Source organism: Canis lupus, chromosome 31, assembly GCF_011100685.1.
Source record: "Canis lupus familiaris isolate Mischka breed German Shepherd chromosome 31, alternate assembly UU_Cfam_GSD_1.0, whole genome shotgun sequence".
Taxonomy (NCBI): domain Eukaryota; kingdom Metazoa; phylum Chordata; class Mammalia; order Carnivora; family Canidae; genus Canis; species Canis lupus.
Window position 1 is genome coordinate 17,669,049 of NC_049252.1, and position 26,678 is coordinate 17,695,726.

At 34.4% G+C, this 26,678-nt stretch overlaps 1 protein-coding gene across 2 annotated transcripts in view; it reads left to right on the plus strand.

Annotated features, from left to right (window-relative positions):
- The window catches only part of NCAM2 (neural cell adhesion molecule 2), a 515,517-nt gene that overhangs the window by 294,746 nt on the left and 194,093 nt on the right, over window positions 1-26,678 (plus strand). For both annotated transcript variants that reach the window (XM_038581267.1, XM_038581268.1), the window contains exons 3-5: window positions 3,154-3,360; window positions 5,604-5,747; window positions 11,231-11,368. In XM_038581267.1, coding sequence (XP_038437195.1) covers window positions 3,154-3,360; window positions 5,604-5,747; window positions 11,231-11,368 — 489 coding nt within the window. The remainder of the gene's footprint in view (window positions 1-3,153; window positions 3,361-5,603; window positions 5,748-11,230; window positions 11,369-26,678) is intronic.

Below are 26,678 nucleotides of genomic sequence, written 5' to 3' on the forward strand. Positions count from 1 at the left end.
AACTTATTAGCAAATATATTGTATGCACAATAACTTAAATAAATTCAAATATTATTCTTGTATAAATGGTAATATGAGGATGAATGAAAATATTATAACTGAATTATCTTTGTAAATATATAATGAATAAATTAGATATGGCACACTGCATTATAGTTGTACCTGAGTGAAAACTTTGGGACAAAGAAAATCAAATCTATCCTTATGAAAAGTGAATTTAAAAAAAGTTAATATTGAATCAGCAAAACTTTTTGCAAGAATTTTGAGACTATTAATCAAAAATATCATATATCATAATACCTGTGGGAGGTTTATGGACCTCATTTAGTTTAATCATGCATATGCAGATTTTTTTCAGAAGACATTTAAATACCTAAGCAATGAATTCTAATTCAGAGTACTATAGAGCTCACAAATGCACACATTTGACTTCTATTTATATTCATCAAATTCATTTTTATGCATACAAGCCTTCATAGCCAAAGTTTTAAAAAGTATTCATCCAGTGCCAGAATTGCTTTTTAGAGTATTTTATTTTTTTAAAGATTTTATTGATTTGTTCATGAGACACACAGAGAGAAGGCAGAGACACAGGCAGAGGGAGAAGCAGGCTCCTTGCAGGGAGCCGGATGTGGGACTTCCAGAACTCTGGGATCATGCCCTGAGCTGAAGACAGACGCTCAACAGCTGAGCCACCCAGGCATCCCAACTTTTTAGAGTATTTTAAAATTGTTTGTATTCCTGATTATGCTTAAGTCATTCAAAATTGGCTTAAAATAGGCATTTCTGACATAAAATGAATTATAAAAGTCTTGAGAATTGCATGATTTTTACATCATTATTAAAATCAATAAAGATAGAAAGTTATAAAATTTATAAATAATATATACTATTTTATATATATATTACATGAATTATGAATGTGTAATATCACATTTTATAAAAAACTAATAGAAGCCATGATTCTTCATATGTTTGCCTTCCTAAAGGTCTGAATTAATAGGTCTATTGATACATATTTTTGCATATTGACAAGTAGAAAGGCAGAGAGGAAGTGAGATATTGGTTTATCATCATTTATTATGTTAGCAGAGCTTTAGCATAAGAAAGTAGATCATTGTTTATGAATCTCATCCATGTTTTATATACACAAGTGCACATATGCACACACAGCTCAATTGTGTCACATATTCACAGAATAGTAGTTAAAAATTTTGTATATACACAGCGATTTAAATTATATAATGTTATTACCTCTGTAGGTATTACATAAGGTCAGATTAAGACATAATTTTAAAGAATGAATTAACATCATTCAGTGGTACTAAGTTTCGCTCTTAAAATAAGATAAAATAATGAAATATTTTCTTTTCCTTGTATAAAGTTGCATAACCAAGAGCCATACTGTTGTCATGTAAATTTCCTTATATACATTAAATACAGTAATAAAACAAGAGTCTAAAAATCAGATGTGGGAAACCCTTGCAAGTCGGAATGCTTTCATATATTTTTTCCACTACAGTGCTGACCAAGTTGATATGACTCTGAAGTTTCCTAACACACTAAAGCATAGACATCTGAACTCAATAAAATATATGTCCAAAATTGATATATCGGACCCTCAGAGAGCTAAATAAAAGTATGTCATAACTAGCAAATGAATTTGTATACCACATTTTTAAGAAAATACAAAATTTAATGATATTTATCAGTATGTCCAATAGTCTAGTCTTAATAAATAACATAGAAAGTTTCACTGGAAATTAGTAGTTGTTAGAGATGACATAAAAAGAGAATCATGGCTGCTCTATGAAAATCCATAATAAACTCTCCATGATAATGGAATTTTATACCATATTATTAAGGAAAAGAATGCCCAAAATATTTCACAGAATATCCTAGTTACTGTATAAAATGAGATTTTTGTACTGTTCAAATTTAAAGTGCTACTCATTTAAATTATTCATTTGTAACTTCTCTGTGGAGAGAGGAATTAAAACACATACCTCCCCCAAATGAGTCATTCCATAACTCTAAGATTTTATGGTTCTGTCCAGAAAGAACTGAAGATAACATATCTAATATCCATTTAAGATTTAACTAAACTGTCTTTCATACTTTTTGCTCAAGCATGTCTAATTTGATATGGTAAGCACAATAATTTGTTCGTAAAGCCATTTCTTGGTAATAAAATAAGAAGGAACAATGTTTTTCAAAGTTGTCCTGCCAATGTTAGTTAACTTTATGCATTTTCCCCTGATACTTTTGAGTTAATAGCATATACTGCTTCCACAAATTATCTCTCAACTAATTAGGTGAAATACATCCTTTTCGTGAGTAAAAGCAAATATTGGAAGTTTTTATGAAGAGGATAAGAACCTGGATTCTAAATTGGAAAACTTAAATAAATGTTTACCCTATAATGATTTGGTTGTAATTGCCTAACAGTAGAAGTATCATTTCAATGTATTCTAATTATCGTATGATTAAATAGTTAACAGTTTTAGATTAAAATGATGAAATTATTCATTTCATTTGAGAAAAGAGATTAGGACTCCATTTCAAAAAATAATTATTAACCTTATCTGTATATGTTTAACAACTTGGGAAATTAATTCCAAATTCAGTATTATCAAAAGCCAAAGTTTATTTTGTGTAAGATTTACATTGTTATGAGCTGTACTTAATTGGGAAAAAAGTGCTATCTCCTGACCCTAGCAAGGAGAATTGGGAACAGGTGAAATCATGTTAGTAATCGTGTTTCTGTTCAGATGTATTGATCACATTTAATTTATGTCTGACTCGGTGGCCAAAGCAAGCTTCGTAACTTAACTGCAGTAATAATTCATAGATTGCTATGGTAAAATTTCAACTATCAGAGCTTAAATACCATACTGGAAGTTTCCTATAGAACTTCTGGGTTTTGCTTATGCAAACAGGATTGAATTCTCAACACTGAATAAATACGAATGAACATGTGTGCTAACATTTGTGTTTACTTTCAATTTCGTAAGATTTTTCAGACTTCCAGCCTTCTCTTATTTACATTTTCCCCAAAAATTGTTAAAAATTGTTACATAATAGTAAATGTCAATGCCAAAACAAACACTTGAAACATATTTTCAAACATTTCTTTTCCATTGCTCTTTGCAGCAATTGGTGAACCTGAGAGTATAGATTGGTATAATCCTCAAGGAGAGAAGATAATTTCAACCCAGAGAGTAGCAGTGCAAAAGGAAGGTGTTAGATCACGATTAACCATCTATAATGCGAACATAGAGGATGCAGGGATCTATCGTTGTCAAGCAACAGATGCCAAAGGACAGACACAAGAAGCTACAGTTGTTTTGGAAATTTACCGTAAGTCATGCATTTATTAGTTGATTGAAATTGTGGTTGTATAAAAACTTGAACAAAAAATGTGTTTAATAAAAAATAACACCCATGAAGAACTATGTGATAGGCAACGTTCTAAGACCATTACAAGCATCAGCTTGTTCATATTTTACCATAGTGCATCTCTAAAATAGAGTGGATAATGGATAATAGTTTATTATAAACACGTAGATGGAGCCACTTCTGTTGGTTAAATAAGAGAGATGAAAATGTTTTAATATTCTCCACCCATTAAACATCTGTTGGACAAATAGAAAACAGTAGATTATTTAATGTTAAGAAATTTATAGGGAGTACTTTTTCATTCTAAAATAAAGTTCAGGATTAGAACAAGTGAAATAACATATATGGTAACACTGAACAGTCTAGAATGAGAACTGAGTAAAGGTCAGTGAAGAAGAGTAGACACACAAAAAACTGAAAACTCATCTACTGGAGAATAATATCTAGCTGAATTCTTCAGCATCAGAATTTTCATTAACAAGGTTCCACACTTACACCTCATTTTATGACTTGAGATTGCCCACTCTCTGCATTCCTTCTCCCTTCTTACACTTAGGAATCCTTAGCCTATTTGTTTGTTTGTTTGAAGATTTATTTATTTATTTTAAAGAAAGAGAGGGAGAAGGGCAGGGTGCAAGGGTGGGGGGGGGGAGACAGTCTTAAGTAGACTGCTTGCTGAGCAGGAAGCCCAACACAAGGCTGAGCACAGAGCCCGACACAGGGCTCCATCTCATGATCCTGAGATCACAATCTGAGCCCAAACCAAGAGTCCAGTGCTTAACTGACTGCACCACTGTAGTGGCCCAGGAATCATTAACCTGTTTAAGAACACTGTAAAGCCTGTTGACTCCCTAGGCTGTATCACTTACTTTAGTGGCTTTGAGCAAATACCTATCCTCTCTGTCTTCAGTTTTGTCATCTATAAAATGGATATAATACTATTACCTACCTCATACACAGAGTTATTTTGAGCAGTACATTAATTAATATTGTACAGTGCTTAGAACAATGCCTTAAAATTATTACGTGATAGTATTTCTATTATGTATTAAGAAAAATATGTGAAAATCTATAAAATTTTAAATACTAAGTCATAAGACATCTCTTCCTTATAGATTTATTATTATTATTATTATTATTATTATTATCATTATTGAAATAAGACAGGAAGGAAAAGAAAGGCAAAGCATTCCCACAGCATGACTTCCTCTTTGATGCCCAGGGCAAATTGTTGGCATATTACTGCCCTCTCTGTTTCTGATTTAGATTTTCACCCCACTCCTTTTGGCTTCTAAGCTCCTTAAGAAAAGTTAGTGGACCTATTTATGTGACTCTACTGTACCTATTTCATAAATAGAAAAAAAATTAACTGAAGTGATCCTTTCACAGACATAGTATTTGGAAAGATTTTTCCTTACTTTGAATGATGCCTGGCATTTTGAAGATGCCTGGTGTTGTTTTGTAAACTAAAGAAATGACTTTTTTATTTTTCCTGGCAAAAACAGTGAACTATTTTTGTGAAAACTTATCAACAGGCATAAATACCCATGTTCATTCATTCTTTCAACACATTTATTGGGTGTCTACTACATAACAGACAATATTCTGAGTCCTAGACACTCATTAAAACGGAAATGTCACTGGCCACTTGGTGCTTATATTTTAGTGAGCAGAGAAAGACAAGCAATGAATGAGCTTAGAAAAATACATGGATGCCATATATACATGCTATAGAATTCTATAGTGAAAAAAAGTTAATAAGATAAAGAGATGGAGAGAAGTGGATTAGCAAGGGAGATAGTTATTTTATTCGTGAAGGTTGAGCAGAAATCTGAAGGAATTCAAAGGATCACAAGTGCCTGAGGATGAGAACAAACCTGAAACGCAATTCCTTGAATTGCAAAGACAGTTTGTCTGGATCACAGGTACTAGGAAAAGAGAGAAGAAATTGAGATCCAAGTTGTGGGTTGACTCCAGTTCACTTAGGATCTAATATGGCATTGTGAGGACTTTGACTTTTCTTCTCAGTGAGATGTGAAGTTCTTGGGTAGAGGAATTACATTATTTGACTTAAGGTTTTAAAAGATCTAGAGTTAACTAATGATTTAATCATAGCATCAATCAGCACAGATTTTGGAATATGTTATCGGGAGAACTGAGCAAGCAATAATACTTTTATGGTTTGTTTTACTTTCTTGATACAGAAAAACTCACTTTCAAAGAAGTGGTATCTCCTCAAGAATTCAAACAAGGAGAGGATGCAGAAGTGGTTTGCCGAGTCAGCAGCTCACCTGCCCCTGTTGTCAGCTGGTTGTATCATAATGAGGAAGTCACCGCTCTTTCCGACAGTTAGTATTTGGGTAACTCCCTAAATTATATGTTCTAATAACATTGCAATTTTTAGAAAGACTGGATCCACCTTGTTGAATATAGATTTTTTTTTTAATCCTGAGCATCAAATAACTGTTCTGAGGACTTTAAAGTTTTAAAGTAGGGATTGGCAAACCATAGACCTTGGGCTGAATTCAGCCCCTCTGCTATTTTTGTGTGGTATCATGAGATTGCAGCCAAACTTCACTGTTACATAGAATGCATGGCCACTTTGGGGACAGGGTAGAGCAGCTATGACACAGATGGTGTAACCTACCAAGCCTACAAGACTTACCATTTGGAGATTTACAAAAAAAGTTTGCTGACTCTATCTTATTCAAGAAAAAGTTAGTACAAACAGTATAAAGATAAGTGAGTGAAGGAATCAATCCTGATCCATTCAAATTCTACATATTATAGTTCAAACATCATCCCGTAGGCTCATCTACATAATCTTATAATAATATCTATAAGAATCCTGTTTATTATTCTGGCACTGTTCTTTCAGAGACATCTACGTGTTCTAAATATTATGGTAAAATGCATATGGATAATAGACAAAAAAGTACATTCATTCAAATTGTCTTCATAATTTTGATTCAGATTGAGCTAAAATTCCAGAATAATATGACATCTGAAATTGAAAGCATAATTTGCTTATATTATGCTACTTTACCATTGTGCATTGGGAAGCATTTTCAATTTAGAATATTTTTCAATGCACCTGCATTGCAGAGAGTTACAAAATAATTGAATCTTTTTAAATACTCTCCATCTTGGATGATTCCGTTGTGTGTTTTCTAGGAGATAAAACTTATAGCATAAAGGAGAGAGAGCAGATAGTATCTATTTTTGAATATGTACAGAGAATGTGCCATAATCATGTTTAATAGTCATTTTTTTTAAATTTTGAGACAATTTTTCTGGTCTTAGCATTTTCAGCACCTTGTCATTTATTGACTACCTCTCTTTTTTCTATTATAATAAGTTAGTGAGAAATAATACTTTATTTCCTCTGACTTTATTTCAGGATAACTGCTTTATATCTTATTAACAAATCACATGAGTACATTGTGCAATGTATTTTCAGCAATTTTTACCTCAATAGTAAAGAAAAGGCAATTCTTTTATAGCAGTTAAATGACAATGTCTAAACATTTTCAGATTGCCTCATCTTAGACTTCAAGTGTGCATCTGGTTTATTGTGAACCTTAATTACATGAAGGTTTTGAAATGAATTATAGTTTTTAAAAGACACGTAGAATAAAAGCCTCAAAGCAGAGATTGATAGTCAAGTGTGTTGGTGACGGAGGAGCGCTGCTTCTGTGATACAGCTCACACATTTTTTTTTTCCCAGTATCCAGGGATGAGATGATTTGAAGCTGGAATGCCATTATGGTTCTACTCCTTTCCTTGGCCTAGAAACTTTGAATCTTCTAAGTGCTCTGTATCTAATTCAGATTCCCTATCTGTAAACAATGGGTTATTATCTCCAATTTCAACAATAGTTGTTGAGTTTCAATAAGACTTTAGGCACATAATAAATATTTTTTAAATGAATGAATGTTGTGTATATCAGTTTCTCAACACAATGACATTCATCTTTATCCTCCCTTCTCATTGAGTTTTGAAATCTCAAGAATCAGTGTTACCAGAATTATATGCACTCGGCTATAACTAGAACAACAACAACCAAAAAATCCAATGCAGGGGAAGTGACTAGTCTAGAGTAAGCATGAAATGAAACATGGCTCTGAGTTGTATGGCAAGCAAAGAAAAAATAATTTTTTTTTCTTTTAAACTCTAGGATATAAAGGATTTAGGTGAATTGTGAGGAGGGACAAACTTTTCTAATCTTTTAATATTGAAGGAACTCACCACATAGTTCATTGTGGAGCAATTTGCAAATTCATAATGGATTTATAAGAAATAATATTCTTCACCTGATTATACCTTGTATGGCCCTTTTATTAAAGCTAATGGAATAAGATTACATTTATAACTATGAAAGGAACATGTAAAGAGATTTAGAATAATGTAGTATGTCCAGGTAACTTCCTAAAGCCTTAATGTGGTACGTGAGTAAAGTTTGCAGGCTCCAGATGATATAATGAAAGGTTGGAAATGTCCATCTTATTAGCCTTGCTTTTGGTAGCAGCTGTATGGCAGGTATTCATAATTAAAATTCCAATAGAATATTTGAAGTGGAGGTTTTCCATGTTGCTTGTTGAAAGGAATCCATCTGCTAAAGAACCCAAGCATTTAGGGAGTAAATGTGCCACTTTGTTACAAAGTTGAATATCTTGACTTAGTATCCTCAGGATGGAGGGATATGCTATTGCAGCTGCTCATTCAACTCAGCCAGTTTGAAAGTTATCTCTAAAATATCCTAGATGCCTTTATAATTGCCTAATGAAGTACCTTGTTTGCATCAAAAACTATGGATCATTTTGTTCAATATTTTTTCATGTAATCTACTTCCAGTATAAAAATTCATTCCATTTTAAACTAGTTGTTGAAAACCTAATGTGTGCCATTTAGCATGCTGAATGGTGGCTAGTCATAGTTATCAAGGTAAATAAGTACACTGCCTTCAAAATGCTAATAATTGGGCAGCCAGGGTGGCTCAGTGGTTTAGCGCCACCTTCAGCCCAGGGCCTGCCTGATCCTGGAGACCCGGGATTGAGTTTCTCCCTCCTCCTTGTCTCTGACTCTCTGTCTCTGTGTCTCTCATGAATAAATAAATAAAACCTTTAAAAAATGCTAATACTCTAGTAGAAAAGATTAATAGAGAATCAATGAAAAGGTATATTGAGGTCTATGAAAAGAAAAATGCAATGACAGAGGATGATTTAAAAAAAAAGAATACCTCAACCTGTTAGGGCAGGGGAGGGTGTTCAAGATGTCTGCTGAAGAGAGAAATAATCCTTAAATATGAAAAGGAATAAGCCAGGCAAAGAGTGGTAGGGACTTTTCAGAAGGGGAAAATGCCATCTGCAGCAGCCTGGAGGTAAAAGACACTATGAATGATGCTTTTAAGAAATTGGAATTAGTTCATTATAATGGGGATTTATGAATAAGTGCAACTAGAATACTCATACTAATAGACAAATATAAACTAGGATTGATCATAAAGGACTAATAAGAAAGGAAACTGGAAAGGAAGGTTGAGCCAAGTGATTATGGCCTTAACATCCCTGCTAAAGAATCTGGAGTTTATCCAAAGGGAACATCACTAAAGGATTTTAATCAAGGCAGTAACATGACCCAATATGAATTTGAGAAAGATATTAATGCTTCAGTGAGAAGAATGAATTGGATGGTCATCAAGGCAAAACTCCAGGCAGTGATAACAATTCAAACCCTAATGAAATAGTTGCTGAAGGAGAAGGAGATTTAGACTAAGTAATGATCAAGGCAGAAGTCACAGGACATAAGGTTTGATTAAATATGCAATGGAGGAAGATGGAGAAGTCAAGGATGACTCAAGGAATTTGACTTGGGCAAATAGTTCAACGTAAAGATGCGTGAAGACAGAACTGGGGAGACCATATGCAAAATTCCAGGGATAGATAGTAAAGTAAATTTTTCATTTGATGATTTTGAAGTACTTACAGTCCTTTTGAGTAACGACATCCAGTCTACTGTTAAACACTTTTATAATCATTTAATGGTCTGGTCTGAAGAAAAATTGCTAGTCTCAAAATATAGATGGTGATTGAAGCCATAAGAGTAGATGAGACCAATCATCAGTGGCTGGGGAAGGAGAAGAGAAGAGAAGAGAACTAGAAAACAATTTGCCTAAAGAAACATAAAGCAGATCACTTACTGAGTATTATCTTATTTTATTTATTTTTCTTAATGCAGTAATGAAAATTTGCATTTTAATAATGAAACTTCTGTATAATTGAGTGAAACAAATAGTCTCTAATAATCAAATAGTTCTGATATCCAGAGTTATGTGTGATTGACTAAAGCAGTGCCTTCTGAGCTGAAAATCATGGTTGTTGCTTTATAATCAACATTTCTGTCTCTGGGATCTTCTGAATCTAGATATTTCCATTCTGTGTTAATTATCTCTTGCTTACCCATATGAAGCAAAGTCCTAGTCTGATGATTCCCCTATTTGTGTTTGTAGCCCAAACTAGAATCGATATGGTATTAAGGAGTTGCATTAAGGAAACACGATAGCAGATCAATCCCAAATCTGAACTGAGCTCCAAACTGGCTGATATCAAAGTAGTTAATTTCTCATTTATACAAAGTCCAGTTAGCAGCAGATCTAGGGGTAGGACTGTACCCAATGCATCCATTCATCACTCTAGGCTGAGGGAGGCTCTACCTTTATCTCATGTGCCTTCCATGTTTGCCCTAACCTACCAAGCCACCAGATAAGGAAAGAGCAGTAAACATTGGAGTAGATCCAAAAAGTAAATTTCAATGGTATAACAATAAACAGTTCATCCCAGAGATGAATACCTTAAACTAATCGGCGTTTCTACTTTACCAAAAGGTCCAAGGGGGTCAAGGACATATTTCTCATATTTACCAAAGCATCTCAAATACTGTACATACCAAATAGATGATGTTTAATGATGTATTAATTAATGAAATTTAAGATACTGCTTTTGCAACGTTTTAAAATAGGACCAGATATCAGACTATTCTTTACTTGATAAGAAGAGAAAAGGTCTTAGCACTACGATAAAATTGTGATGATTCAAAAATCAGGCCAGACCTTCTAGAAGCACTGTCAGGCTGAGATGATGCCTAGGCCAGCCAGATTATTTTAAGCAATCTACTAATGCATGCCCTGTAACAGCTTATTTTTAATGTATATTCATGTGCATATACTCACATGTAAAATGGAATATTCAAATAAAAATAATCGAGTCTAATCTGTTCATTCCTAAAGTGAATTATCTTGCATTCAGAAAAAAATTCAAATAAATTCAGTATGTGGCCATTTTATATATCCTCTATGTGAATTGAATATTATTGTATCATTCAGCTGCCTCCTCAGAGTATACAAAATTATTAGTTTAATTATTGTGTGAGGAAGACTGTTCAATTTTCTAACCCTTTCCCATACACAAGTTGCTACATATTTGCAGTCAAAATGTCTTCATGTTTGCAATATCTAATCTCTCAGCATTGTTCTTTTGTGTATCATTTCTGCATTCAGAGTACCAAGGGGGAAATAATAGCCTGACCGTTTTATGTGGAAATAAAGTCTTGAATGTGTTTTAGAAAAAAAAAAAAAAAAAGGTGTAACAAGGCAGTGTGGAGTGGAAAATTGAAGCCATGAAATTACATTTTACTTTCAAATTTGAATTTGTTTGTTGATGAAAAGTTTAATAGTGTCAGACAAGTGCCATATTTTAACTCTTAGCAATTTAGAGCACACTGGACTCTGCTTTCAATTACTGATATCATTTCCTCCCCTTTGCTTACTTTCCAGATCGCTTTGCTATGCTAGCCAACAATAATCTGCAGATTCTCAACATCAATAAAAGTGATGAAGGTATATACAGGTGTGAAGGAAGAGTAGAGGCTAGGGGAGAAATTGACTTCCGTGATATCATCGTTATTGTTAATGGTAAGCAGAGAATACTTTGTATGTATCTTATTATTATTGCATGTTGGGAATATGTTTATTGAAAGGGCAGCCATGCACACGCAGCATTCTAATACACCTCTTCTTTACCTGGAGGAAATCTCCTCATCCCAGCAATAGAATCTGTTACATTGTGTGTAGCCTCAAGGACAGGATCCGTGACTTATTTAACACCATCCTCTTCTTTTACAAAGATTCTCTAAGACACTAGCTGCCTTTTTCTGGCTTTGTAGTTGTTGAAAGAATGCTAAATGAAACCTAGTAAAGTATCATACTAGATTTTACTTTTAAATTGCATGAATCACTTGTTGCTTAAACTAATCTATTTAACAGTTTTGTAGGTTTTCTCAAATTTAAATTTAATAATTGATTCCACAGGGAGATTGATAACTAAGTTTATGATATCACGATGACATCTCTTCTTCCAAACTTGGCTTCTCCTGCTATATTTCCTGCCTGTGTTAACATGACATTCTGTGAGCCCAGATGATATATTAATGTTATCCTGGTTGTCTCCATTTTGGTAATCTAATCTGTAAATGACATGTGCATTGCATACTTTTAACATCTTTAAATATATTCTACTATGATATCCCTCCATAAGAGTGAGCCTTTCAAAAAAAATTTTTTTTCTGGAATTGCTACAACCTTTTTCCTTTACTCTTAGTCTCATGATTTCAACAACTTTTTCTCCATCCAGCCCTCCAACACTTAAAATTGTCAATGCTTCCCATTACCTTTGAGCCAAAATCAAAACCACTTTTTTTGCTATAGGAATCCTTTTATGATCACCAGCCCCTCTTCCCTAACATTCAGCTATGAGCAGCCTACGCTTCAGCCATATGGAAATACAAGTAGTAACAGTACACAAATGCAGTTTTGTTTTTTCTTCTTCTTGAAAATAACACGTTAGGGGTGTCTAGGTGGCTCTGTTGGTTAAACAATCCGGCTCTTGATTTCAGCTCAAGTCATGATCTCAGGGTTGTGAGTTGGAGCCCCACATCAGGCTCTGCACTAGTCATGGAGCCTGCTTAAATGCTCTTTCCCTCTCCTGCTACCCCTCCCACCACAAAAAGTAAAATAACAAGTTAGTGATAACTATAATGATAGGATTCTGTAAGCAGAATGTCATTTGTTCTTTTTAGAATAGACAAAATATAATATTAAGGAGTTAGCCACATGTTTCCTGTGAGTTAGAGCAAGGACAGAGAAATGAATCTGTGTCTTCTTCTGTATTCTATCCCCATCCCACCATGAGCTCTCTCTCTCCAGGGTCTTGAAGACTGGAGAATACTAGGAATCTCATATAAATCTAAAAGAGTTCATTGGTCTTTTCTTACTTGCAGCAAAGGAGTTTAACCACAAAGTTCTTGCTGAAGGAGAAGGAGAATATTAAAATACTGCTATCTTTTTTCTCTCCTTCTCCAAGTTGTAATTCATTGGGATTTATGGATAATATAATGGAATAGACCAGATGGTATGACATGAAAACTAGACAGGCTGGTAAAAATTGCACATGCTCATGAAGGAGGCCAAAGGGCCAGGCTTTCAGAGAAGAAGCTTTTCTCTTTTAGAAATGCAGAGTCCAGTATCTATTAAGAGTACCATACCCCAGATGTTTTGACCTTCAACACAAGGGAACAGTTTCAGTGCATGAAAAATAGTTTAAAGTGTAGATGTGTATCTATATCTGTATCCCCATCTACTTCTATTACCATTAAGCATCTTTAAACTATTTCTATTATGTCCAGTAAACAAAGATAACTTACACTGTTTAATTATTGACATTTTATACTGTGCTTTATTTTCAAAATAATTTAAGCTGGCATATGTTAAGTATATTTTGTCACAGACAAATCATTGTGCTGAGTATTATTTTATGAAAATGGGGATTATAATATTCTTACATATAAAGTTTTGGAGGCAGTATGTAAATATTTACTATTATATGTTATATATATGGATATATATGTCAAATTATGCACATATTTTACACTAAAACATTAACTGAAGTCTGATACTACAAAAGAAATGTTATCTAGCCAACATAGCATGTTCACCCTTCATTAACTATTTTGTTATTGTAATTTCTCATGTAATACACTTAATAAGTGTTCTAATCCATTTCCATACTAGTTTAGCTGTGAATGTTTATACATGATTACATTTATTTCAAAAGAGGCATTATTTGGGTATGAGTGTGTTGGGTTAACAAAGTTTGAATCTTCAAGTCCATCGTGGTGTACGCTCAAAGTGGAATATTTAGTTCTGAATGTCTATTCCTATTATGTCAGGGTTCACAAGTAGATAAACATGAGATTTTATTTTTTTTGTACCACTCAAATCAATCATGTAGACGGTTTTCTGTTCTGCCTGCATCAGATGGAGCCTCCCAAAGTCAGGCAAATCATTCTCCTTCCATATCCCAATTTCCTCTAACAGAATCAACTACAGATCCTAATCTGACCTTTGCTCGATCATTGCTTTATCTCTGCTTCTTCTAATTAGTCACATTTTCCCTTTCTGGTCACAGACACTCATACCTTAGAGTTCCTGGTGCCACTACTCTTCAAAATAACAGTGTTCACAAAAATCAGCCATTGATTTATTTCACTTCTGGATGATGCAGTTGGACCCTGTCAAGGGAATGCATTGACTAATGCCACCAGTTCATCTGTGCTTTTCTCTCACATTTTGCCTTTACTTCAGCCAGAAAAATCATTCTGTTCTGGTCTTATTGACTCTGGTGCTGCTTACTGACTACTGGTTCCTTTTACATTTTGAACTCTTATTAGAATTATCCCCCTATTAATTCTCTCTAATAAAACCTCTTAAAGATGTTTCAATGAAAAGTTCAAGGGTACAAAAATAATTAATAATAATAATAATAATAAAGCAATAGCTTTATCCACATTATCTTATCTCTCTTTTTAATTACAAATTTGATTTGTTCTATGACTTTTTCCTTAATTTATGTTGCAAGCCCTCTCTCTTAATTGCTAATAATTTTTATCCTAACTGATCTGGATTTTATCCTGGACCTCCTTTACTTGTCCCCTATTCCTCAAGTACACTGGAGTCCTGACCAAAGGCTCCAGGCAACTCCTTATGTACATTTCACTACTTCCTGTAAAATCTTGGCTCTGGAAGAAATTCTTCTCTTTCTTCTATATTTTGCTTTTGAAAATGTTTCCCTCAAATTTCCTTTCTTCCAATTCATACTTTTTGTTTCAATAATTAGTTGAAAGATATATTAGCTAGGTTCCTCTGTGGTACCAGCAGTATTAAATGTTAGGAATATTTTTTCTTTTCTTTTCTTTTCTTTTTTTTTTTTTTTCTAAAGATGTGTTTATTTGACAGAGAATAGGGTGAGCCAGAGAGCACAAGCAAGAGGTATGGCAGCAGGTTGGGGGAGAAGCAGGCTTCCCACTAAGTAGGGAGACGGATGCAGGGTTTCTTCCCAGCCCCCTGTGATCATGACTTGAGCCTAAGGCAGATGCTTAACTGACTGAGACACCCAGATGCCCCAGGAATATTTTTTTTCTTAACTTCCTCAGTGACTTTCTTACTATATTTTTTAATGCCTGTGTACAGTTTTTCACAAATACTTCTCTCCTCCGCTGAAAAGGTTATATATCACTGCTCAATGATATGTGGATTATGGTGCTTCTGGTGGGAGAGTTATGCATCCCCACCCAATTGATGATGTGACTGGTCTGGTCAATGGCGTATAAGCAAACACAGTATACATTATGATTGAAATAAGCTGCAAGAAGAATCACATGTTTCTTATCCTGTTCTTTCCTTCTGACATGAAACTAACATGACACAAAGAGAGACTTCTCATTCACCTTGGACATCATGTTGAAGACATGTGCAGCAGAGTCACAGCTGGTCTGCAGGTGCAGACACGTAACATAAATAAGAAGTTAAAGCATGATTTTTTTAAGCTCTGAAATTTAAGAATCATTTGTTATCGCAGAAAAGCAGACAATGCAATGCAGTCTTTTTCCTACTTAAAATAAGCAAATTAAATACTGTTTAACCTAGGGGTACTTCTAAAATTACTTCGCTGACTGTGGCACAGGCATCTTATAATCCTACTTCCCCCTGATGGTGATCGTTCTTATGATTTTTTTATCACCTTATCAAAATATTGGAAATTCAACTGAAGACTCTGGATAGAAGTTTCAATATTAACTTATATTGCATTTGTATATTTATTGAACAGGTACATATGAAGTGCTAACTGTATGTTTCACAGTATGTTATGCTCAAAATACTAGTAGGCTTAATGTAACATCATTTCCCTCAAAGCACTTAGATTTTTATCGTAATAACTTAAGGTAATCAACTTTACTAAAGTCCTTTATTGTTTATGAGGCAGTTGGATACAAAAGCATATACTAAGCGCAATTTATATGGATATACATGGACTATTTTATAATAAGAAGAGGCACCTAATGTGGCTTAAAGGGAGACATGCTTGGTATTTGGGACAAATCTATTGATGAAAAAGTGTTGCCTTACAGAACAGAGAGAGAGAGAGAGTGATAGAGAAATAAAACAGTATCTACAAAAGAGAAGAGAGGTATGACATGAAAAAGCATCCAAAAACTGTGACTGGATGTGATATTTTGGGGAGGGAGTGATAGTAGTTTTAGGTGAAGATACAGCTGGAAAACAGGTAGGGCCAGATCATGGAGGACTATGGACTATCTTCTATGAGACGGAGATGAGCTGACATGGAAGAACAGGAAAACTAGAGAGCAAGGGCATTGACAGAAGGATAGAGGCAGGGAGAGAAAGTGAGTTGGTTAAAGTGAAAGATAATTAGGGCCAGTGCTAAAAGACAGAGAAATGGAGAAGGAGATACATAATCAGGTATTATTTGAAGCAAAGTCTTTGTGTTACGCATGTGTCACAGAGGCTAGAGCAATCAAGGGTAATTTGATGGTTTTTAGTGTAGATTCTAGGTTTTCTGTATAATAAATGCAAACAGAAATGACCAACAAAGTGAGAACTAAAATATATCTGCTGAATTTGACCATTATGAGATTACCAGAGACATTAGAGTCAATGATAGCATTGAATAGCCTGGAAAAAATTCATACTGCAATGTCTTGAAGAATGTACATTGTACATTCATTTGAAGAATGAAGGTAGCAAAGGCACAGCATTTGTTACCCCAGCTCATTGGAATCATTTGTTAAATAGGAAACATCACAAGTTTGAATTAAAGACTTGAGGAAATGGTTGGAGTATTAGGACATTTGTAAGGAAGATAGTCCTTGAACATAAGGAGGATATCTTTTATGCTGAGCCTGGAGCAAGAGAGTCAGAAATGAGTTAGGATGTGGATAAATTAATTCAAAGATAGGTCTGGTTGATAATTTGAGAGAAATGTTGCCACATGAGTTCACTATTCTATTTCCAATCACCTGGCTTCGTCACTAGCAAACATTGATATACTCTGGATATTGCTCAAATATTTCTCCACGGTTTTATGTGTTTACATCTGCTCTTTATTGGATTTTCAAGTAAGCTTTCTAACATGCCTAAAATTTTGTTCACAAATCTTCCAGTGGCTCTCTTCCTTTTATTATTATACCTTACTTTATTACATATTTGATAAATTGGCTAGCCATATTCTCTATAAATTCCTGGATGCTTTTTACTAGATAGTTATATTATGCACCCCCCCACAGACACACTACTACAAAATCTTAGTTACATTTCTTAAAAGAAAATCAAAATCATTTCTGTCTTTTTAACCCATGCCCCATCAGACTCCTAGCCCTTCGTTAAGTAGAACAGTCTCTAAAGCTGCTCAGAAAATGTCCATACAAATGACAGGTCTGGAAATAAGTCTTAAATTTAAAGTGTAGTCAATAGAAAGTTATTTTTATAAAATGCTCTTTTAAAGTATAATGATTCATTATTTTCCAAATCTTTTGTAAATTTGTGGAGAGTGATCCACTAATTGCCAATTCAAACTTGGGATAATGGAAGCAGGAACAATTCAGAGTGGATGAAAAACACCTAGTGGTATAATTTTACAGCAATTGTGTCTTTAGTCTTCCTTTGAACATTAAAATCAACAGTAAGTGACAATGGCCAGAGATATTTGTGCAAGTACATGTCAGAATGGATAGTGCACTTTGTTAATGCAGTGGCCTTCAGGCAGTGATTTTGTATTCCTACCCATTTTCTACCCATTTCTGAAAATTAAGAACATTGGATACTTTTCTTTAAAAAAAAAAAAATGAAAAGTCAGAATTTTCTTCTTTAAATTTTACACAATGTTATATAACATAAAGGATATAGAAAAATAGAAAAGATAGTGAACTAGCCTCTTTATCAATAATATAATTGAATCAACCATTCAGAGCAATAGGTTAAGTCAGTTTAATGACTGCAAATTATGATGGGATTTCTAAATAATGGCAATAATATGTAATTCACCAAAGAATTAGTAAATAGCATTTATCAAAACCAGACTATTTTCTGATGTTATTATTATTATTTTTTTACCCCTAATGGTCCCATTAATTTTGAAAGATTACAAGTCTAAGAATATAAGGTAGAATTTTTTTTTAATTTTTATTTATTTATGATAGTCACACAGAGAGAGAGAGAGAGGCAGAGACAAAGGCAGAGGGAGAAGCAGGCTCCATTTACCGGGAGCCCGACGTGGGATTCGATCCCGGGTCTCCAGGATCGTGCCCTGGGCCAAAGGCAGGCACCAAACCGCTGCGCCACCCAGGGATCCCTAGAATTTTTTTTTTCTTTTTACTTTTATCCAATGCTATTTTAGAAATTTCCAGGGGCACCTGAGTGGCTCAGTCAGTTAAGCATCTGCCTTCAGCTCAGATCATGATCTCAGGGTCCTGGGATAAGCCCCAAGTCAAGCTTCTGCTCAGCAGGGAATCTGTTTCTCTCTCTGGCTCTCCACTCTCCTGCTCATGCTGGCTCTCCCTCTCTCACTTTCTCAAATAAATAAATAAAATCTAAAAAAAAAAAAAAAAGAAAGAAATCTCCATAATATAGAAATGTGACAGATATCGGGACGCCTGGGTGGCTCAGCAGTTGAGCACCTCCCTTCAGCCCAGGACGTGATCCTGGAATCTCGGGATCAGGTCCCACATCAGGCTCCCCATAGGGAGCCTGCTTTCCCCTCTGCCTATGTCTCTTCCTCTCTCTGTGTGTCTTTCTCATGAATAAATAAAATCTTAAAAAAAAAAAAAAAGAAATGTGACAGATATGTTAGCATGAGAATCCACTTCCCCAGCCTCAGTGCTTGAGTTCAGCCAAGAAAGAATTCAGAGCCAAACTCTTAAATAAGCAAGGGTCAAAGTGAAACACTCAAGGTGGGGGAGTGGGCAGGTGTGACTGCATGCCAGGGGCGGGGGTCCAGGTTATCCTTTCTTTTTTATGTTTGCATAGGTTATGAGTCATAGCTAGGGTGGTCTCTGACTGAGGTTGCTTTCAGTCATCTAAGGGACTCCTCCTGCCTGTTGGGAGAAGTCTTTGGCTCTCTATGGTCTTTGTTGGAACTGCCATGGCAGCCTTCCCCCACAGGGAGGGAGGGTCAAAACAGCAATGTAAATGTATCAAAATGAAGCTAGAGTTTGCTATAGGACTGAATTTATAGGGAAGAATGCATGTGGATCCCCTGGGGTCTTTCCTTGCTGTTTGGAACTTGGTTTCCACCCTATATATCAGTCTGAAAGCACCTATTCCCTGCTCATATCTAGCTAACTGCCTATTCTATCAGATAGATAGACAGATGAATCACCTACGTATATCTAAGGACATTTTTTTTTTTGCCTTTCCCATCAATATAAATAATTGGGGTGAATATTTAATATAGTTTCTTCCTTTTCTTCAATCTGTATTTCTTTTTTGCCCAGAATTTCCTAGGCACAAAGGGCATAATATTATATTTGCAAGGTTGTAGAAAAGCATACATTTATTTTACAAGGTATTCCTTTCCAAAGGCAGAATTATCCCATTGTTTGAATCAGATCCCAGCTCTGATCTCAACCATCCTCTGAATGGCAGTTTCCTGCTGGTTAGGTAGAGATCGGTGATCGGTCTTTGTAATTTTTCTGTAACCCTTGGTTAATAAGTACAGAAGTGAATACTATCATTTGTGAAAGCAATAACAAAAATTTCAAGAAATCTATAGTGGCTACAAGATTCTGCAACGATGGAAATATTTTACATTTCATGGAATCAATCAGTAAAGTAAAAGACACCATCAGCCTATTATCTGGCATTGTGCAGATGAATGACATTGAGGACAATTAGTGTCTAAATTACATTCATGATATTCATGAGTTCTGTTCTTCAAAGTCTGCTACACTAAAGGATAACTTAGGAAGCAGTGTCACTATTTTATTCATACTGCAAGTTACTTATGACCAGTATTTCTTGCTTTCACTTACTATTTTTTTTGCATCATATCCTATGATTTTCAATAAAAGTGTAGGTATCCAGAGCATGTGTATTTTTAACAGTGGAAATAGTTAAGAAACAGAAAGAATTCCATTTAAGTTAAGTATGGATTAAATAAATACCCAGTTGTAAGTAAAATTAGTTCCCTAAACTGAACACATTTTTAAGTACAGTATGGTTTGCCCCTTTATGTAGGTACATTTAGTTTTACCAGGGTAAAGGAGTGTGTAGGCTCTATATAAAGTGAGTCTTCTGTCTCTGTCTCACACACATACACACACACAAAAGTAGCCTGATTTCTATTTTCTCTGTAAGACTTAATTCAAGTATCATGTCTAGCAAGCTTTTCCCAATTTTATCTGCCTCATTACCTGACTTTCTCTCCTTGAGATCTCATAGCACTAAGTTCATCTCTAAAATTTTCCCAAGTTCAGTTATTTGAGAGGACTCACCAAATTCCATACAGAATACTCACGGAAAGGTCTTATTTTAAAGGAAAGAGTATGCATGGTGCAGCAAGAGGAAAATAATGCAGGTGAACATCAGGCAGGCTTCCGGACACAGTCCCCAGTGTGAGATCCTCAAAAACCCTCTTTGCTCTTTACCTTGAACCACCATCTGAGTGAGGAATCTCCAAGAAGCCTTCAGTGGGGGTCCTTAAATAATTAAAGCAACTTTTATAAATTGGCCAGTCCAGGTTCAAGCTGTTAGGGCAGAAAATGTTTGGAGATTGCTAGGGGAGTTTCTGGCTCATCATAAATTTTAAAGCCTTTATCTTTGTCCAAAGTCAAACAACAGACATCCAAGTATGCCCAAAGGTCTTTTAGAACTTTCTCAGCTGAGCTATTAACCACCTCCATCTCTACAATCTCTCTCTCAGTGTACCTTTCACACTGATTTGAAATTATCTATTTGTGTGTGAAATTATCTCAGACTAGATCATTAATGCTTCAAGAAAAAAGGTAATATTTTATAGCATCAAGAAATACCTTAGAGTTTTGGAACTCTTAGAAAGCAGTCAACTTTAGGAATAATTTCTTCAGCTTTTAATTATGTTATACAAAAGTATCAGTACCCCAGTCACAAAAGACATTTTATTTGATAATTATCATGGCTTACTTTTTTTTTCTCCTGAGGTTAAATAATGCAAATTATCTTACTATTACCTTGAGGACGTTTCTCCCTTATATTACTAATCTACCAATCCAATTTTAGTTATGTTGCATATATTTTAACAGTCTTATTGAGTTATATATAATACATAATAAATTGCATATTTAAAATGCCATATATATACATATATATGTATATATGAATGCCATATATATAATATGACTAATGACAATCAGGATAATACCCATTATCCACAAGAGTTCCCAGAATTTATATAAAACTAAGCATGTGGGAATGCCTGGGTGGCTCAGCGGTTGAGTGTATGCCTTTGGCTCAGGTTGTGATCCCAGAGTCCCACATCGGGCTCCCTGCATGGAGCCTTCTTCTCCCTCTGCCTATCTCTCTCTCTCTCTCTCTCTCTCTCATGAAATAAATAAATAAAATCTTAAAAAATATAAAAATAAAAGTAATCATGTAAGGGTGCCTGGGTGGCTCAGTCAGTTAAGTGCCTGACTCTATTTCAGCTCAGGTCTTGATCTCAGAGTCATGAGATACACCCCTGAGTCAGACTCCATACTGGGCATTGGAGCCTGCCTAAGATTCTCTCTCTCCCTATCTACTCCTCCCCACCCCTCCCAGCTCACTCCCTCTCTCTAAAACTAAAATAAAGTAAAATAAAAATAAAAAATAAGAGTAATCATACAGTATATACTCTTCTAAGTGACTTCTTTCACTCAGCAAAATTATTTGGAGATTCATTCATGTTGTTCCATGCAAATAATAACTTTATTCCTTCGTATTTCTTAGTAACATTCGATTTTAGGAATATTTCACAATTTGCTTATCTATTCACCCAAATGACTATTTGGAATGTTTCAAGTTTTTGCCTTAAAAATGAAGCTTCTATAAACATTTGTATGTATGAGTCTTTGCATGGATATATGTTTTTATTTCTCCTGGAATAATACCTTTGAGAGGTATGACTGGATCATAGGATATGTATGTGTTTAACCTTCTTTTTAAAAAATCCACCAAATAATTTTCCCAAGTGGTTGGACTACTTTATATTCCCAAAAGCTATGTATTGGTTGTTCCACATCCTCAACAGAACATCCTATGGTCAGACCATTTATGATTACATGTGTTTAGTAGTTTCACATTTGAAGATTTAATTTGCATTTCTCTAATGACTAAAGATGTGGAGCAACCATCAGTTTTCTTTTTTTTAATCTTTAATCCACCTTTTTTTATTACTGGATTATTTTCTTATTATGGAGATTTCAATTGCCTTGACCCTAATCTTTCAGAGGAAATATTCATTCTCTCAGTATCAAATATTTGGTTAGGTATAGGCTTTGCAGAGCTGGTCTTTATCAGGTTGAAAAGTGACCTTTCCCTAGATTGGTAAAAAATTTCATCAATAATGAATTATGGATTTTTCCAAGTACTTCTTTTCTGAATCTAATGAGATAATAATATAGTTTGTGCTCATTTAATCTCTTAATTTGGTGAAATACATTGCTTGATTTTAGAAGTGTTAACTAATTTTATATTTCCACATGGCCATAATGTGTTATTCTTTCATATAACGTTGGATTTACTTTTCTGGGATTTTTGCATCTGTATTCTAAGCGATATTATTCTGCAGTTTCTTGAGGAGGGGTTGTTTGTTTGTTTGTTTTTCAGTTTTCTTCTTTTGTTATGCATTTGTCTTATTTTGGTACCAGAATATTATTGGTCTCATTGAATGAATTGGAAAGAACTTTCTTTATATTGAGAAAGTTTGTGCTTAGTTTATTTTTTCATTAAATATTTAGTAAAATTCATCATTAAAGCCATCTGGGTCTAGAGTTTACATTGTGGGAAGATTTTAAGCTGCTATTTCAGCCTTTAATAGATAAAAGTTTATCCACTTGAAGTTATCTATTTTTTCTTAAGTGGAATTTAGTGGTTTATACCTTTCAAGGAATTTGTCCATTTTATCTAAGTTGCTGACTTTATTGGCATAAAATTGTTCACAATATCCCACTGTTATCCTGCTAATACCTTTAGAATCTACAGTCATCTTGACTTTTTCAGTTCCACTATTGGCAACTTGTATCCTCTCTCTCCTCTTTCTCTGCCTTGTCTCTTTTTCTCTCACTTTCTCTCTCTGTCCCTCACTCCTCTCTCTCATCTTTTCTGATCAGTGTGGCTAGAATTTTGCTAGTTATATTGGTCTCTTAAAGGAACTGATTTGGTTTAATTAGCTTTTTTTTTTCTATTTTATCTTTTCTTGCTTATTCTGGGTTTAACTTGATCCTCTTTTCTGTTTTTTTTTTTTTAATTTAAACCTAAAGACACTGGTTTGAAATCTTTTTTTGCCTCTAAAGCATACATTTAATGCTTGAGAATTTCCGGGGTTTTTTTTTTAAGATTTTATTTATTTATTCATGAGAGACACACAGAGAGAGACAGAGACACAGGCAGAGAGAGAAGCAGGCTCCATGCAGGGAGCCCAATATGGGACTTGATTCCGGGAGTCCAGGATCACTCCCTGAGTTGAAGGCAGACGCTTAACCACTGAGCCACCCAGGCGTCCTGAGAATTTCCTATTTGTACAGTTTTAACTGCATTCCACAACTTTTAATATGCTGTGTATACTTGCCATTCAGTTCAAATGTTTTGCAGTTTCCCTTCTGATTTCTTATTTGTCCTGTGGGTTATTTAGAATTGTGTTAGTTTTCAAATACATGGGGATTTTTCCAAATATTGTTCTGTCATAATTTTTAGTTTGGTTCTAATGTGGTTAGAGAACCCACTTTATTTGGTTTAGATCTTTTCAGGTATATTCTCTGTAGAGTAGAAAAGAAAGTGTGATCTGCTGGTTTGGTTAGAGTCTTAATAATAATCAGTTAGGTTAAGGTCAATTGATAATGTTAATCAAGTCTTCTTTATCCTTTTTAACTTCTTGTCTGCTTGCTCTATTAATTATTGAGAGAGGGCTGTTCAATTTGTTAGATTTGTGTATTTCTCCTTGTAGTTCTATTAGTTTCTATTAGTGTTTCAAAACTGTTATTTTATGCATAAGTTTAGAATTATGTCCTCTTGATGAATTGACTTCTTGATCATTAGATTAGGCAGTATATAGATGGTTTAGTGGTCTTTTTTTTTTTTTTTAATGGTCAATTCTAACAATCCTTGACTTTGTATTGGAATATTCGCACAATTTATATTAAATGTCTTATTGATTTAATTGGGTTTAAATCTTCTATTTGTTTTCCATATATCTTATTGTTCTTTGTTCGTTTCTTCTATTTTTGACTCCTTTAATTTTTGAAGTATTTTGTATCAATCAATTAATTTTCTATCCTGGCTCTTTAATTATAAATCATTGTTATGTTATTTTAGTAATTAATTGTCACAGTCCTTTATCAAGTGATGTTATACTATTCACACATTGAGTAACAGTATTTCCTTCCAGCTTTTGTGTAATTATCATCATATGTTTTATATCTATATAAATTATAAACCTTGTATCAGTTCTCCATCTATGGTAACAAAGTACCACAAATTTGGTGGCTTGAAACAATACAGATTTATTACTCCATAGTTTCTGTAGATCAGAAATCCAAGTAAGCTCAGCTGGGATCTTCTCAGGGAATTATAGGTCCACAATCAAGGTATTAGTGGGATTGCCCTCCTTGCTATCAACTCTGAGGAAGAATCTCTTCTAATATTCAGATTGTTGACAGGTTTGTCCTCTTTTTGCTGTAGGACTGAGGCTCTAATTCCTTGCTAGATATCACCCACAGGAGACTGTCTTTGGCTTTGAGGGGCATTTCTGGTGCTTAACATGCAGACAAAGGTGTAGTCCATCCTTCTCATACTTGGAGTATTTCTGACGTTCACTTCTGCTGCATCTCCTTCTGCCTTCTGTTTGGTATTCCAACTGGAGAATGTTCTCTGCTTTTAAGGGCTCATGCAGTTGGTCTGACCTGGATTATCTAGGATACTTTTCCTACTATAATGTTTTAATCCTATTATCATCTGAAAATTTTCTTTGCCATTTAACTTAACATATTCATAAATGGCTGGGCTTATGGCATGGATGACATTGACATCTTTACAGATGAAGGGGACATTATTATCTACTACCACTTTTCTATGTATTTATTTGTTTAAACTGTCAATGAGCTCTTAAGGTGACTTTAATAAGGAAAGCAAATTTTTTATATATATCCACATTGTTACCATCTCTAGAGTTCTTCATTATTTTGTATATATCCAGATTTCTATCTGATATCACTCCTCAAATGTCTGATTGACTTCCTTTAGCATCTTTTTACAGGGCAGGTCTGCTAGTAATGATTCACTTCACCTGCTGTATATGTGTGAAAATCTTCATTTTGCCTTCATGTTTGAAATACAATTTTGCTAAGTATAGAATATAAAATTGAATTCTTTAGCCCTCCTAGATTCTCAACGATTTTTCTATCACTTGTTTTAAGCAATTAGGATTTGATATACCTTGGAGTAGTTTTCTTTATTATTCTTGTATTTGGGTTTTGTTGACAAACTTGTATTATAATCTTTATCAAATTTGGAAATCTTTTAGCCAGTAGGTCTTCACATATTGTTTTCTGTCCCACACTCCTCTGGAACTCCAATTTCACATAGACTAGGCCAATTGAACTTACTCCACATCTCTCAGAGTTCTGTTCATTTTCTTTTAGTCTTTTTTTTCTTCTTGATGTATTAATTTTCTGGATAGTTTCTGTTACTATTTTCAAGTTATCTTCTACAAGTTTAATCTACAATTAATTCTGTCTTGTGTATTTTACCTTCAGACACTGTAATTTTAATATCTATAAGTTTGATTTTTTAAGTCTGTAACATGATCAGCCTTTGCTCTAAATTCTTGAACATATGGAATGCAGTTATAGTGACTGTTTTAATATTCTTTACTGCTAATTCTATCATCTGTGCCACTTCTGGGTCACTTATGGTTGAATGCATTTTTTTTTCCTCATCCTGTCTCATATTGCCTGCTTCTTTTCATGGTGAGTAATTTTAAATTGGTTGCCAGAATTTGTGGATTTTACTCCTTTGCTGTGCTGAATATTTTTGTATTTATTTTAGTTTTTTTTTCAGAAATGCATATGAATTACTTGGAAACAGTTTCATCCTTTCAGTTCATGCTTTTAAGTTTTTTTAGGTGGAATCAAAATAGTCCAGAGCTAATTTTGCCTCACTCTTGAGGTAAAAATCTTTCTAAATTCCTTATTTGACAAATTTTATGAGATGTTTGGTTTGGCTTTGTTTTTCTCATTAAAAAAAAAAAATTCTGGCTGGTGGGAATAAAAACTATTTGTTTCTCTGAGCTTTGCAAATTGTTTCTCCTGAATCTTTTGGGAAGTTCTTTCTCTGACCTCAGTAGTTTCTTCTCATGGACAGATGTGAAACAGTACTCATCTGGAAGCCACAGGGAAACTCACTGCAGATCTCAGGATGTCCTTATTGCACACCTGTCTCCTGTCTGGCACTCTGCCCTGTGAACTACAGCCCTCTTTGCTTCCCCTGAGTGCGTTCTCTGCCTCAATTCAGAGAGACTTCTCGACTCCAACGGGGCTCCTCTTCCCTTCACTGCAGCATAGAAACTCTCTAGACAATTAGCTAGGGCAGTAATAGGACTCACTCATTTCCTCTTATATTTCAGAGATCACTGTTGACTGCTTTG